At 40.7% G+C, this 12,610-nt stretch overlaps 1 protein-coding gene across 3 annotated transcripts in view; it reads left to right on the forward strand.

Annotated features, from left to right (window-relative positions):
- STAG1 (STAG1 cohesin complex component) overlaps positions 1 to 12,610 on the forward strand; it is a 150,850-nt gene that overhangs the window by 93,104 nt on the left and 45,136 nt on the right. For all 3 annotated transcript variants that reach the window (XM_058031617.1, XM_058031615.1, XM_058031616.1), the window contains 2 exons: positions 3,993 to 4,066; positions 9,522 to 9,645. In XM_058031617.1, coding sequence (XP_057887600.1) covers positions 3,993 to 4,066; positions 9,522 to 9,645 — 198 coding nt within the window. The remainder of the gene's footprint in view (positions 1 to 3,992; positions 4,067 to 9,521; positions 9,646 to 12,610) is intronic.

Consider the following 12,610-nt stretch of genomic DNA (forward strand, 5'->3'; position numbering starts at 1 on the left):
GAAAGAGCTTAGTTCTGCAGTGGTGTTTGTGTGATCTCAAGCAGACTACTTAAATCCTGTACTGCCACTTTCAGTTGAGTTTGTGGTGCTTTTCTGCATGCAAAGGAGAATTCTCTTCTCCAGCTTCTATGACTGACCAGGCAAGAAGAGACTCAGACTGTAAGCAGTCACTGTTCTGGTGATGCAGAAAGATTCTGACAAGAGGATCACACATTCCCTCCCAGTTTTCCCCTTGATCACTGCAGTTATTCCACAGTGTCTCATTGCTACTTCTTTTTTAGCTGCTTTCAGGAAGCACTGTGGAGTTGAGGCTATAGCACCTGTTCTCAGGGAGAAGGAGCTAGGGAGACATTAAAGTCGCCTTTAGTAAGTACCAGCCTGGCATTAGGTGAGAAAAACCATTAGAAGGTTGCTGTAATCATTCCTCAATAAAGTATTATATCACAGGAAACTTCAGTTTTAGAGGTGTACTTAAATTTAAAGTTGATAAATAGAAAATTAATACACATACATTCAAACAAACATAATGTGTAAAGACGCCAAGTAAAACTCATAAGAGAAATTGAAAATCAAAGTTTGTATTAGATATAAATTTATGATTTTTAGTTTTGAATTTTCTCTACCACTGTTTTACTCCGTGGCAATTAAGACTGTCTCAGTACTTTGCTTGTGTGCACCTTGAATTCCTTTAGGTATAACTTTGATGTGAATTGCTTGACTTTGTAGTTTTTGTCTGGGGATAATTACAATTACATATTTTTATTTTACCCCTATGACTTTTAGCACAACTTTATTTGGTTTGCATAATTCTTGAAAAGCATGCATTAAAGTACAATGCAAGAACAATCTCTCCTGCCTAAACTGTGAGAGAAACATTTTAAATTAAATATTAAATTGCATGTGAGGTCTAAAGCATTTTGAAATGCAAAATAGCTGGAACAGAGTTTCTATTCCACATTTGTTGATTGTTGCTTTGAATTTGCAGAGAACAAAGGCACTAATTGCACTGATTACCTTGGGCTGGTGGCTCTGTGGCTGGGAACTCCTCTGTGCCCGTTCCCCCAGCTGCTCTTTCAGAGCTGCAGGACATCCTCTCTCTGGGGAGCTGTAGCAAGGATGCCCAGGATGCACAGGGCTGGGGAGCCTTGGCAGGAGAAGGAACATTTCTTAGTCCTTACCTTTGGCTCTGTGTGTTCAGGGGCTCTCATCTCACTGCTCATGACAGCTGAGCAAAGCATTGTCTGGGAACAGCCAGATCGAGTATGTCATGGGGTTAAGCACACCAGGGGCACCTGGGCAGAGGAGATCTTTTAGGATTAGATGGCTTAATGCTCTGTGGAAGAATTCCTGACATAATACTGTATATTCCCACTGTTTAAATACTCTGTTTGACAGTGGCATTCTGTGCTGGCACTTCCTCAGTTGATTCTTTGATGAAGTGCCATCCTAACAACCCCTCCTGAGCTCATACCCGTGCATGTATTGGTCCTCATGAGCTGACAGAGCGACAGTTCACCAACTGAGTGTGTCAGGTTAATCTGAAGCAGAGGAGAGGGAGCACTTCCTGAAGTGTTTCAATATCAGGCCATCATCTACAGGTGGGAGAGCCATGCATGGAGCTCTGTCTTATCAATGAGATTTTCAGCTCAAGTGGATTATTTATGTAGCAATATGCCACAAAGCAGAGAAAGTTGTCTTTTTAATATCTGCCGGTAGTAATTTAAATTTTGTGCTTGTCATACATGTCTTTTTGAGCTTCCACACCTGCTTGCAGAGTCAACAACAGAATGTTTCCCTCATTTTTTACCTCTGTTTAAGACGGGGAATGTTAAATCATTTTTGCATTGGTAAGAGCAGGAATCCCAAGACACAGATGTTCCCTCAAGATACTTGAAGTTAAGCACTCAGATTCAAGTACATGATTTAAAAAACTTGAAAGTATAGACAGCAGTTAGAGTTTCAGATAAAATTCATTACTGAATCTAAAATACATTTGAGAATTATATCCTTTAAATGTTACTACACAGAGGTAAAAGCAATCTCACGTGGACCTACTGAATCTCTATTCTGCTTCCACACCAGCTGTGCCCCAGCACCTGGATACCTGTACCAGATGATAATTCACCATGTTTATAGTGAACTGTAAATTCTGTGCAGAAGAGGGAGGAAGCCATCTGTGCTGTCCCTTCATTTGTGCTGCTCAGGCTTCTACCGTGCTGCTTCACTTTCCACCCCCAGAGATGTCAAGGGACACTTTTTTCAGAGTCTCAACTTTCTCATGGCTCAGAAAGTCCATCCTCTCCTACCTGTCTTCTGTGGTATGGTTTTATACCACGAAATCATTCCCTGAGTTCTCTGTGAGCTCTGGTAGCTTTTCAGAAAGCCTCCTGAGGCTTCTTGGTTCATTCCCATCCTCATTGTACTGCACAGCCTGTGCTAGGCTGTCTCTACCTCCATGTTGCTGTGGATATTTCCCTGCCTGTAGCCTTTGGAGCCACCCAGCTAAGGGGTGATTAGGAACTCACAGTCCCCTTTGGATTATGAATTCTCAAACAAGCATTTAGTCTGTGCAAATTTGGGTTGAGCTGATGCTGCAAATAGTGCTTTTCCCAGAGGCCATGTCTAAATATGCTTGGTTCATGTTTGCAGAGCTGGTGTGGACCCAGCTCTTCCCTTGGTACATAATCCCTTTTACTGTAAAATTAGTTTCTTTGGCAGCTTTCTGACAATTTAGTCAAGAGCCCTCAATGCCTTGGTTTCTCCACATGCAAAATGGAGACAGCACCTCCTTACACTTCAGTGAACTGGGAAGCTTCACTCCCTGAGTTCTGAAGCTACTTCAGCTCATACCTGGAAGATGCAGTGGAAATATTTGGCTGAAAAATAGAAGCCCTTAGGGGGAAGTGTTTCAGAGCTCATGCCATTCAGGAGGTCAAACCAGCTGATCACAATTTTGCCTCTGGCTTTGAAACCTTTTATCTGTTAAATATATACATCCACAATTATACAGGCTTAATTATTTTATGCATATGTGCCCTTCACCAGCAAGGCTCTGTTGTGGTTTTGCTACTGTGAGAGTGTGGACAAATTTACATTCCCACATTTTGGTGCTGTCCTTGGACTGTAATGAACACCTTGATGGAAGAATGATGGCTGCTCCAAAAACTGATTGGATAAAATTGGTGTCATCTTATTAACAAAGCTGCCTTTAGGTGTAATTAAGTTATACTTAGTTTAGTACAAGATCTGACAGTATGAGAGTACTGTAATTAATTCCAAGTTTTGTTAACATATTAATTGACACAAGGTAAGCTTCCCATAGTACTTGCAAAACGTGCTCATGTTACTCAGGAAGTGAAAAGATTTTTAAGAAAATGCTCTTATTTATAAAAGCATACTCATAGCACCTTTTCATTTGGAATTGGGTTTGGTTTCTTGCAGGCTCAGGCCTGGATGTCAGGTGTGCTCTGGTCATGGAAATCTTCCTGCTTCTGAAACCCAGTTAGTGTGGGTGCTGAAGTTCAAGCAACTGACAGTCTTTTACTTAAGTTTGAGAATGACTTCTACTCCTTTCCTTAAATAGAACATTAATTTTTTCAAAAGTAATCTGTAATCAGCTTTGTTTCTGCAGCTGTCATTCATTCAGCTCTGTGTTTCCCTGTGAACACAGCACTGCTGAAATTACTGCACACATTGTCTCTACTTGTCTCATTTTCAGTAGCAAAAGTTTATGATCCCTTCAAAGAACTAATTTGAGAGACTAAATTGATGTTTGTAGTGAATGTTAATTTTCTTCCATTAAGATATTGTATATATATAATGTAAATATTTGTATGTATATGCCCACAATATAGGCATGTGCTGGAAAAGCAGTGGTGAATTTACTCAAGTGCTCTTCCATGGTCTTTTAAGGTTTCCCAGTAGGGAAGTGTAGAATACCAAATTATTATAAATAATGATCTTTTATTTATTTTGTGTTTTGTTTTTCACAGCTACAAGAAAACCAAGATGAAATCGAAAATATGATGAACTCTATTTTTAAGGGTATATTTGTTCATAGATACCGGTAAGAAAATGCATGTTCCAGTAGGCTCTGCTAATAAAGTGTGGTCATAAGGAAAGTCAGGGGCAGTTCCTGGGTTAATTTTCCTCTGATGTAATATTCTAGATGCTGCAGGATCACTGTCAAAACACTTGAAGTTATGGAAGAATATGCAAATTGTAACCTCTATTAATTACTCAGTACAGCCATCCACACAACTTTCTTTTAATTCAATAGAGAGCTTTAAAGGGTTGTGGGAGATATGGGCTTTGAATCTTTGCATTTTGAAAAGAAAAGTTGTCCATGTTGGAAGCACAAAAATGACATATCTTTAAAATAATCAAATAATTACTGTGTATCATAGGATAGCAGTTGTCCTCCAGCCTGCATTTCCTTTTGTATGTCTTGGGTGTAAACTGCAAATTTGGAATATGGTTTAACAGAGAACAGTAGTCTTGTAAAATAGATTTAGGGTTGTTGTGTGTCACAAGATGTCTCAGAGCATCTGCATCACCTTGGTGCATCCAGCTCTTTAAATGTTAATTGACTTGCTGAAATCAAAAGATAAAATTCCAGGTACCAAACTATGCAATTAACTTTTCACATTTCAGTTCTGCTTTAAAAGTTTATAATTTATGGAATCCTTTAGGAAAATGGCAGGATAAAAGGGTGTATGAGAAGAGGGTTGGAAGGTGAAGAGTAACCCATAGTTCAGTTGGAGAGAGGGATGATTGTAATTTGGAGAAAAGCACACAGGAAACTGGGAAGGTGCTCGTGCTGACAAATGTGTGAGTGTGAGCAGCACAGTGGGGTTGGAGAGTGTCTCCTCAGTACCTGAAAAAGGTAGAAAAGAAAAGTTCGTGGATTATGGTCTGGAAGGCTTGAGCTGCTTGGCAGCAGGAGGATGGGTATGCAGAGCCAGCAGGTACCTGAGTGTGCTAGATCAGTGTTGCACTCACACCATTTTGTAAGGAGAGCAGCTTTCATGGCATAAGTAAAACAGCTGAAGAAATTAAATTCTAAGAGTGTTTCTATTTTTATCCCTTCAGAACTTAGTGTATTATATCAAACAAAACATTGCTTTAAAATATCCTCTCAGTAGTTCATGCTCTTGTGTGGGACTGAAAAAAGACTCAGCCTTTTGGTGGACTGCATTGTGGTACTTTTGCTTTTTCTTTTGAAATCCTCCTTTTGTAAAAAAGTTTCTTTTTGTGCTTCCTGCCACCACTAGTAAAGACCTGATTTTGTTGATGTTACTGTAAAAAAGGAGAGGCCAAATCAATAAACTCCATCCATGCCCTGGAAAAAGGTGCCCATGGTGGCCCTGTTAGACCCGTGGGGAATTGACTGAAATCAGACAGGTGGTGGCACCACTTGTGCCACTGTTCAGAGGGGTCAGGAGGAACCTGTTCCCACCCAGAGCCACCTGTGTGAGCACAAGCTGTCCCTGAACTTTTGGGAGTCCCCAGAGAGTCTCCTACAACATTCACCAAACTGTGAGTAATGATACACAACAGAGGGCACAGAGTGACACTCCTGCACTCACAGCTGGGTGAGAAAAAGAGGGGAAAAGGTCTGTGTGAAACCCAGCTAACAGACAGCAAAGCCCCAGGGGGATAAAATGTAAAGGATTGTGAACTACTATCTGCTTTCATAACTTCTTAACTTCTTGAACCTTCCTTCTCTCAAATAGTTCAAATTATTTATAAACTTCGCATGATTTTACAGGCCTTAGACCATGAAAGTGATGATTTTGAAAGAATGGTATTTTAATTATTCCCAGAGAATAAGTTGCATCCTTCAGTATGATTCAGACTCAGCCACAGTGATTCATGCTTAGTGACCTTTGTAGCTTAAATAACAAGTCCTTGACCTAAGCAAAACTCCCAAAACTGTTTCATTCAGAATGTGTCTTCTGACAAGTGTTGCAGTGAGATTACATCTTCTTTCTGTAGACTGACTTCCAATTTACTGGAAGATTTCAGTCCTCACTTCTCTCATCAAGATTTAAAAAAAAAACCAAAAAAAGATTTGCAGAAATAGCTAAATAGTTTTCTAGGTATAATGCTGGTGTAGTGTGAACAACAGATTTGGTCAAAGCTGACAACCACTCCAGCAACCCTGAGGAGCACACTGCTCTACACCTGATATTTCCCAAATATCCCATCAGAGACTCTGTGGCTCAAGTTCTGAATACTGCTGGCCTTAATCACAATTATTGTGTGTGCTTTGGCATGAAAGGCACACTGAAGTGGCACTTGGAGTGGCACTGGTAAAATCTGTTTCCTGACACTGCTGTGGTTTGTCCTAAGGTTTATGGGCCTGCCTTGTCAAGCCAAAATTTCAAAAGGAAATGCAGAATTTCTTACCTGAACCCCTTTTGTCAAATCCTTTCAGAAGCTGCATCATGGAGGATCTCTTTGCCCAGAGTAGGAACTTAGGCTGTGAATATTTTCACCTTGTAGACCTTTCTTTGCATTTTGTGCTGAAAAGAGAGTTAAATATATTTCATGTGTAAGATCTGTAGATGCCACATCAGTTTTCATTTCTGTACTGGACCAGATTCTCTTTCTTTCTAGAAGCATTTGGCAAATAATACAAGCTTACATCACTAATTTATAATTATGATAATTAATAATGCATTCATTATTCCAAAAACACTTCCAGTGCAGGTATAATTAGTATTTGTATGTTCTTGTGTCATCCAGAAATAATGGGTATTTTCAAAAAGCTAAACAATTCATAGTGACCAGAAGCTAAAATGTATTTAACTGTATAAAAATTAGAAGAAAAGAATTATAGTTTAATGACAAGCAATTACCACATTGAGAGCAAAGGTTCAAAGATTTTTTTGGCTGTATTGTGTTTGATACAGCATTATATGGGCATGGAGTCTGTGTTAATGATTCCTGCAGGAACACAGGTGTGATTCTGATCAGTGATACTTGCCTGGAAGGTGATGTGGAGTGGGAAGTGGTGTCTCACAAGTTCCCCTGCTCCTCTGGCAGCTGGAGTCTGTTAGCTGGTCTCACATCCTTGATTCTGCCTCATTTCAATTATACTGGAGATGTTAAATTCTTATTGTATTAAATCTCCTATTAAGCTGAATAGCTTTCTTCTTTCTTTTTTTTTGTTTTAATTAGCAGCTTGGAGTGAGTTTCTGAGGTGCTGAGGGATCCCTGAGAAGGCTTTTGAATGAAGAAGCAGTTTTTCACTGTCTGCCTGGGGAAGCTTGAATGCACTCTTAGAGAAAACATGATTCTTCCTGCTTTTTGGCTGTCTGTCTGCATGATTAAATAGTTGTTGACATTTAGGTTCTTTTTGGTATTGCCATTAAATTCTTCCAAAACCCTTTACAGTTAGTAAATTTATAAGGTGGTGAAATAACTTACTTGGATGTGAATACTCAGGCTGTCATCCCCTAGTAAGAATGTTTTCCGCAGTACTTGGTGTTGCTGCAGACTCCCCATTTTTCTGGTTTTCTTATTTATGTTTACTAGTCTTTTAGGTTTTTCTGTAAGTCTTGCATACATCCACCTATACTTTGCTTTTAAAATAGTTTGCTAGTAACATCATTGAAGAGAATTGCTAATCTAATTAAGCACTCACAGACACACATATATGTGTGTTTCTGTGACTACAGTCATAGTTTAAACTAAAACTTGTCTTCATTATGACTGCCTTTCCTGTAAGGAATTCCGTTTTTAACCCTTGAGTGTGATATTTAGCACATTGGTCCTTACACTACTTAAACCTGTTTGAGAAATCCCTGGTTAGGACAACTTGTCTGATGCCCTGCCCTGCTCCTAATGCAGCTTGTCTCCATTGTGGATTGTTCCTTACCTTGGTTCTGAGGTTACAGAGGCTTCAGGAAGTTGGACAGACCAGGTTTCCTGATGCTGTTGGGAAGCTGTTAAAATTAATGTTTCTCATGGGCAGAGAGACAATGGCAGTTGTTTGGGGCATTCACACAAGTGTCCCCCCAGGTTATTGCATTAAATGCATTACATGCTGTTTATGCTTTCCTGCTGTTGCAGCAGTAGAGTTTCCTCCCTACAAGTTGAATTCAAACACTGAGACCTGCCTGGAGAAGCCCCCCTGGCCATGTGTGATGCTGGGATTGGTTCATGGTCCCTGTGGGACCCAGGGGTCCAGCTCAGGGTCTGCAAAGTCAGGGGCAGGACAAAGGCACTGGATCAGCTGGGGCAGCCTGCAGGAGGGCAGTACATAGTTCCAGTGTGGAGTCACCAGGGGCTGCACTGGGTTAGGGCTATGAACCTGTGCAGTGTCTTGACCAGAAGAGTGAGTGCATTTTACTTACATTTTGTAAAATTGATTCCTTTCAGAACAGTACACTTTTTCGTTTTTGCAGTTATTCTCTTGCTTGAAGCTTGGAATTTTTCTTTCCTTCCCATAAATTAAATTTCATTTTGGGGCTCTGTTGGTCTGGTTTAGAATTAAATTGATGTTTATTACTTTTCCAAGAAGATTTTTTTTTCATAAAAATACAAAACAAGAGTCTCAATTAGAAGCAAGTTCCCGTGTTTGCAAAGCACCAGACATTCCCTTCTTCTGTTCAGTGACTCTTTGTGTTCTTCTTGTATACAGCTGAAATTTGGAACTGTGAGGCAGTGCCAGCTGGAGTGGCACAAGTGATTTCTCATGGTAACAGATGTCCCAGAGATGGATTTACTGAAGGGACAGATGGCCCCCATCCCTTTTCCCGTTGTTTCATTATTAGTAAAGATGCCATGCTCCATGTTAGGCAGGCAGGAAAGTGCCAATAAGATGGAAAGCACTTCCATCCTGGTCTCCTTAGGTGACCTCTCCAGTTTCCTGCCACCCCTCCTCACTAAGCAGCTGATAGGTCTGCCTGAGATATGTCTTTGCTTCTTCCATGACTTGCCAGTCAGAATGTAGGATAAAAGCAAGAAAATGGGAAGAGACCAATGCTGAAGTGCAAAATTCTCATGGGTATTGTTGTAGGGGTACGAAATGAGATCTCTTTGTGTAGCAAATTCTGTTGAGCTCCTCTGGCAGGTCCCTTTGGCTAAACCCAATAGCTTCTCCCACCTTGCAATGGCTCTGCACCTTGAGCTGGAGACAGGGCTGCAAGCAAGTGTCAGTGATGCTGTTTCAGAAATGATTGCACAGAGGAGGTTTGTAGCTTGGGTTCATAATTGTCTTTGAAAAGAGACAAGTTAAAGATGGAGTAATAGAATAAGAAGCAAACTAGGGTGAGAATTTCTTTATGTAGAGGAAATGTAGGAGCATATATAAACACTGAAATTGTTAGATCAGTGAGTTCAAGGATGAACAGGAACAGAAAATCAGTGAGATGGCAGTAGGAACAGTGACAGGCCCCACACAGTGAGGTTCATGACCAGTAAAAGCAAATATGATAGCTATGGCAATGGGAATGAGAAGGATATTTGTCTGTAATCTGGCTAATCCTTGTTCTTTTCTTTTTCTGTATTAGTGATGCTATTGCTGAGATTAGAGCTGTCTGTATTGAAGAAATTGGTGTCTGGATGAAAATGTACAGTGATGCCTTCCTGAATGATAGTTATTTAAAATATGTTGGCTGGACACTACATGACAGGGTGAGTATTGTGTATTCCCACACACAGCAGAGTGCACTGGAGGCAGCTGCTGCCATGCTGCCCAGCATCCTTGGCTTACAAAGAGATTTTTCTGTTTCTTCACCGGGTATCTTTCAACCAGGTCACTTCCAGGTATTGGCTTCAATTAGGAGGCAGTACTCCCAATCTGCTTGGTTCTTGTGCTTTTCATGTGGTCAGTCTCTGATGAAGTATCTTGACAGAAATCCTTCCATGGGGCTTTTCTGTTGATTACAAGAGAAAGAGAAGTCTCCTCAGAGCATCCCTGAGAGCCTCTGTGTCTGAAGCAGAATGGAAAAAAAAACACATTTCCATGTGTTTTCCATTTACATTGCCCAAGGGTTACAGGAAAAAAGGAGATCTCTGGGTCCTCAATAGACACCACTGGTTCCACAATGAATGGAATGCTTGTCAGTTCACTTTCCCTTCCTTGAAGAATCTTTTCAAGGTTCTCTTTAGCTTTTTCTTCAGAAAATTGTTGAAACACCAGATGGAAGGAAAAGAGGTGCTTTTCTGGCTCAGCACAGTTCCTAGTACTGATGGTATCCACCCAGTTCCTGCAGCCAGAGGATCCCATTCTGGGTGCTGACAGAAGACTTTGCACTTCTGCCTGGGGGGATTTGTACACCAGCACTGGCTATGCTCCCACTCCCACCAAAACCAGTGGAATCACTTGTTTTACTCTAAATGCCCTTGCTGTCACTATCCAAGGAATACAAAGGAGACTTTGAGTACTGTTGAAGTGCTTACGAAGTTCCAGCATCCTGATTCAGACTATTCTCCTTTTCTAGGAGCACTGCTGGGAAAAATTGTCAGTCTGCAAGTTCATTTGGATGACTTGCATAACTGATAGTTAACAGCTGATTCTTGAAAAATATTACTTTTCTCAATAACTTCAAACATCATCTTAATATTTAGGATCTGACTTGGTCACTGTTGTGCTGAATTCTGAACAGCGCGAGTTATGCAGATGTTGGCTTTCACTAACAATAGCAGTCAGCTGCTGCTGCTGGTTCTTTTAACTACAGCTGCCAGGAATCTGCATCTTGCCTTCATTGGGATGAGCAGTTCACTTGTTAAGATATCCTCTAGACATGGGATTTCTTTCCAAACCTGTTGTTCTCAAACTTTCCCTTTACAAATTTTCCCCAGACTTTTACAATAGTTGAGCAAAACTTGGTCAGGAGGAAGATCCTGCTGACTGCTCCCATGGGCCATGACCAGTGTCTGCCCCAGGGCCACTGCTCTGTGTCTCAGTGAATGCTGGACATGGAAACACACCCATGGCAGTGCCTGGAGGGACAGAGCTGCTGCTCTGTGTCCCTTGTTGGTGACATTGCTGTGCCTCACAAGTTGCCATGCCCCAGGAGAAGATGTCATTGTTCAAGTTAGCAAACCAGTGGGGAGGTCAGCTCAGGCTGGAGGATCAGGATTTAAGATGTGTGGAGGGCTTTGTTTTACTAGGACTTGTAATTGAAATAAATTATTCCTTGAATAATTGCAGTGGATTTTTGGGAGCATATTCTAAACCTTGTAGAACATTTCCACAAAGTAGCACCTCCAGAATGTAGTGGGGCTGCACTTCACAGCTCTCAGCCCCCTCCTAGTGTCTTTGAAGTCCATCCATTTCTCACATCACTCCCTTTACCCATCTGTGGAATCTCACACTCTCATCTGTCACATCCAGCAATTTCTCATGTCATGTGCAGTATTTTCTCACACCCTCTTCTGTTAGTTTAACCTCAGGCCAGGGTCCAGTCATCTGCCTGCAGCCTTAACACATATTTATACCTCAGCTTTTTGAAAATCAATGTGTTCTTTCATAGCAGAGAAATTTTGAATTACAGTGTTAGGATAAAACACTGGACCATTTGGACCAGGCACAGCAGAATTCTATCAGACTGCTCTTCCTCTGCTTTGTAAGATATTTTGTTCCAGGCCACAGAAGTGCCCTAGGGTTCTAAGTCTTTAAATCACTGATGTGTTTAATGTCCCAGTCTACCTGATAGGAGGTTTTATTGATGTTGTGGATGTGTCATCTGCAGAGTGAGACAGACTGTAGGCAGAATGGGGAAGAGTCTGGGGCAAGTGTCAAATAATGAAAAGGGAGGGAAGGGAGAGAGACATTTTGGGAGGCACAGAAAGGAGGGTGGAGGTGCAACAGGAAGAAATTGGAAAAAAATGGAGTAAGAGCCAACTGAAAATGCAAAGCTTTCAGAAGCACAAGATCCCTTAACAGCATGGTTTTCATTGGCACTGCCTGACAAAACTGCCAGCTGGTACCCAAGTTTCTTGATTTTGCTTTGCTTTGATCAGGAGATATTTTTTTGCTATAATTGGTATTTAAAAAATGAAGGCTGAGGCAATAGCCATAAGCTATTTCCACTTCACATGAACAGCAGTCACCCCAAAATTATTAACTTCTCTGGAAGTTTGCTGCTGCAAAAAGGAGACAACAGTGCAGGAGATTCCTGAGGAATTTCATATTCTACTTCAGAAGACATACAAATTAAAGCACAGGGAAGAACAGTTCTTACACTTCTTTGTAGTAGCTCCAACATAGTCTTTCAGAGGTAGAATACAGAAGTTTAATTCTCTAACTTGGAAAATCCTTATATTTTGTATGTTTATCATGTCTCTCAGATTTCAGACAAATGTCTGTGGGGATTTTTGGTTTTTATAGATTTTCATTTGAATGTGGCTTTCAAGTTTTGCCATTCTCTGCTTTTAAGCATCTTTTTTATTCCTGTGTATCTGGGAGCATAAATTAAAAGTGTACAGACTATGATATAGTTGGGTGAAAAGCTCTCTTGAAAGTAAGAGTTTTAAGTTAGACTGTTCAATCTTAATTTTCATACTTCATTGATGTGTGGAACTGTTTTGAAGCCATAATTGTCTCTAGATACCTGGACAGTCATGGTTCTTAAAACCAGTTCCTAACACATAA

This window comes from Melospiza georgiana, chromosome 10 (assembly GCF_028018845.1).
Source record: "Melospiza georgiana isolate bMelGeo1 chromosome 10, bMelGeo1.pri, whole genome shotgun sequence".
NCBI lineage: Eukaryota > Metazoa > Chordata > Aves > Passeriformes > Passerellidae > Melospiza > Melospiza georgiana.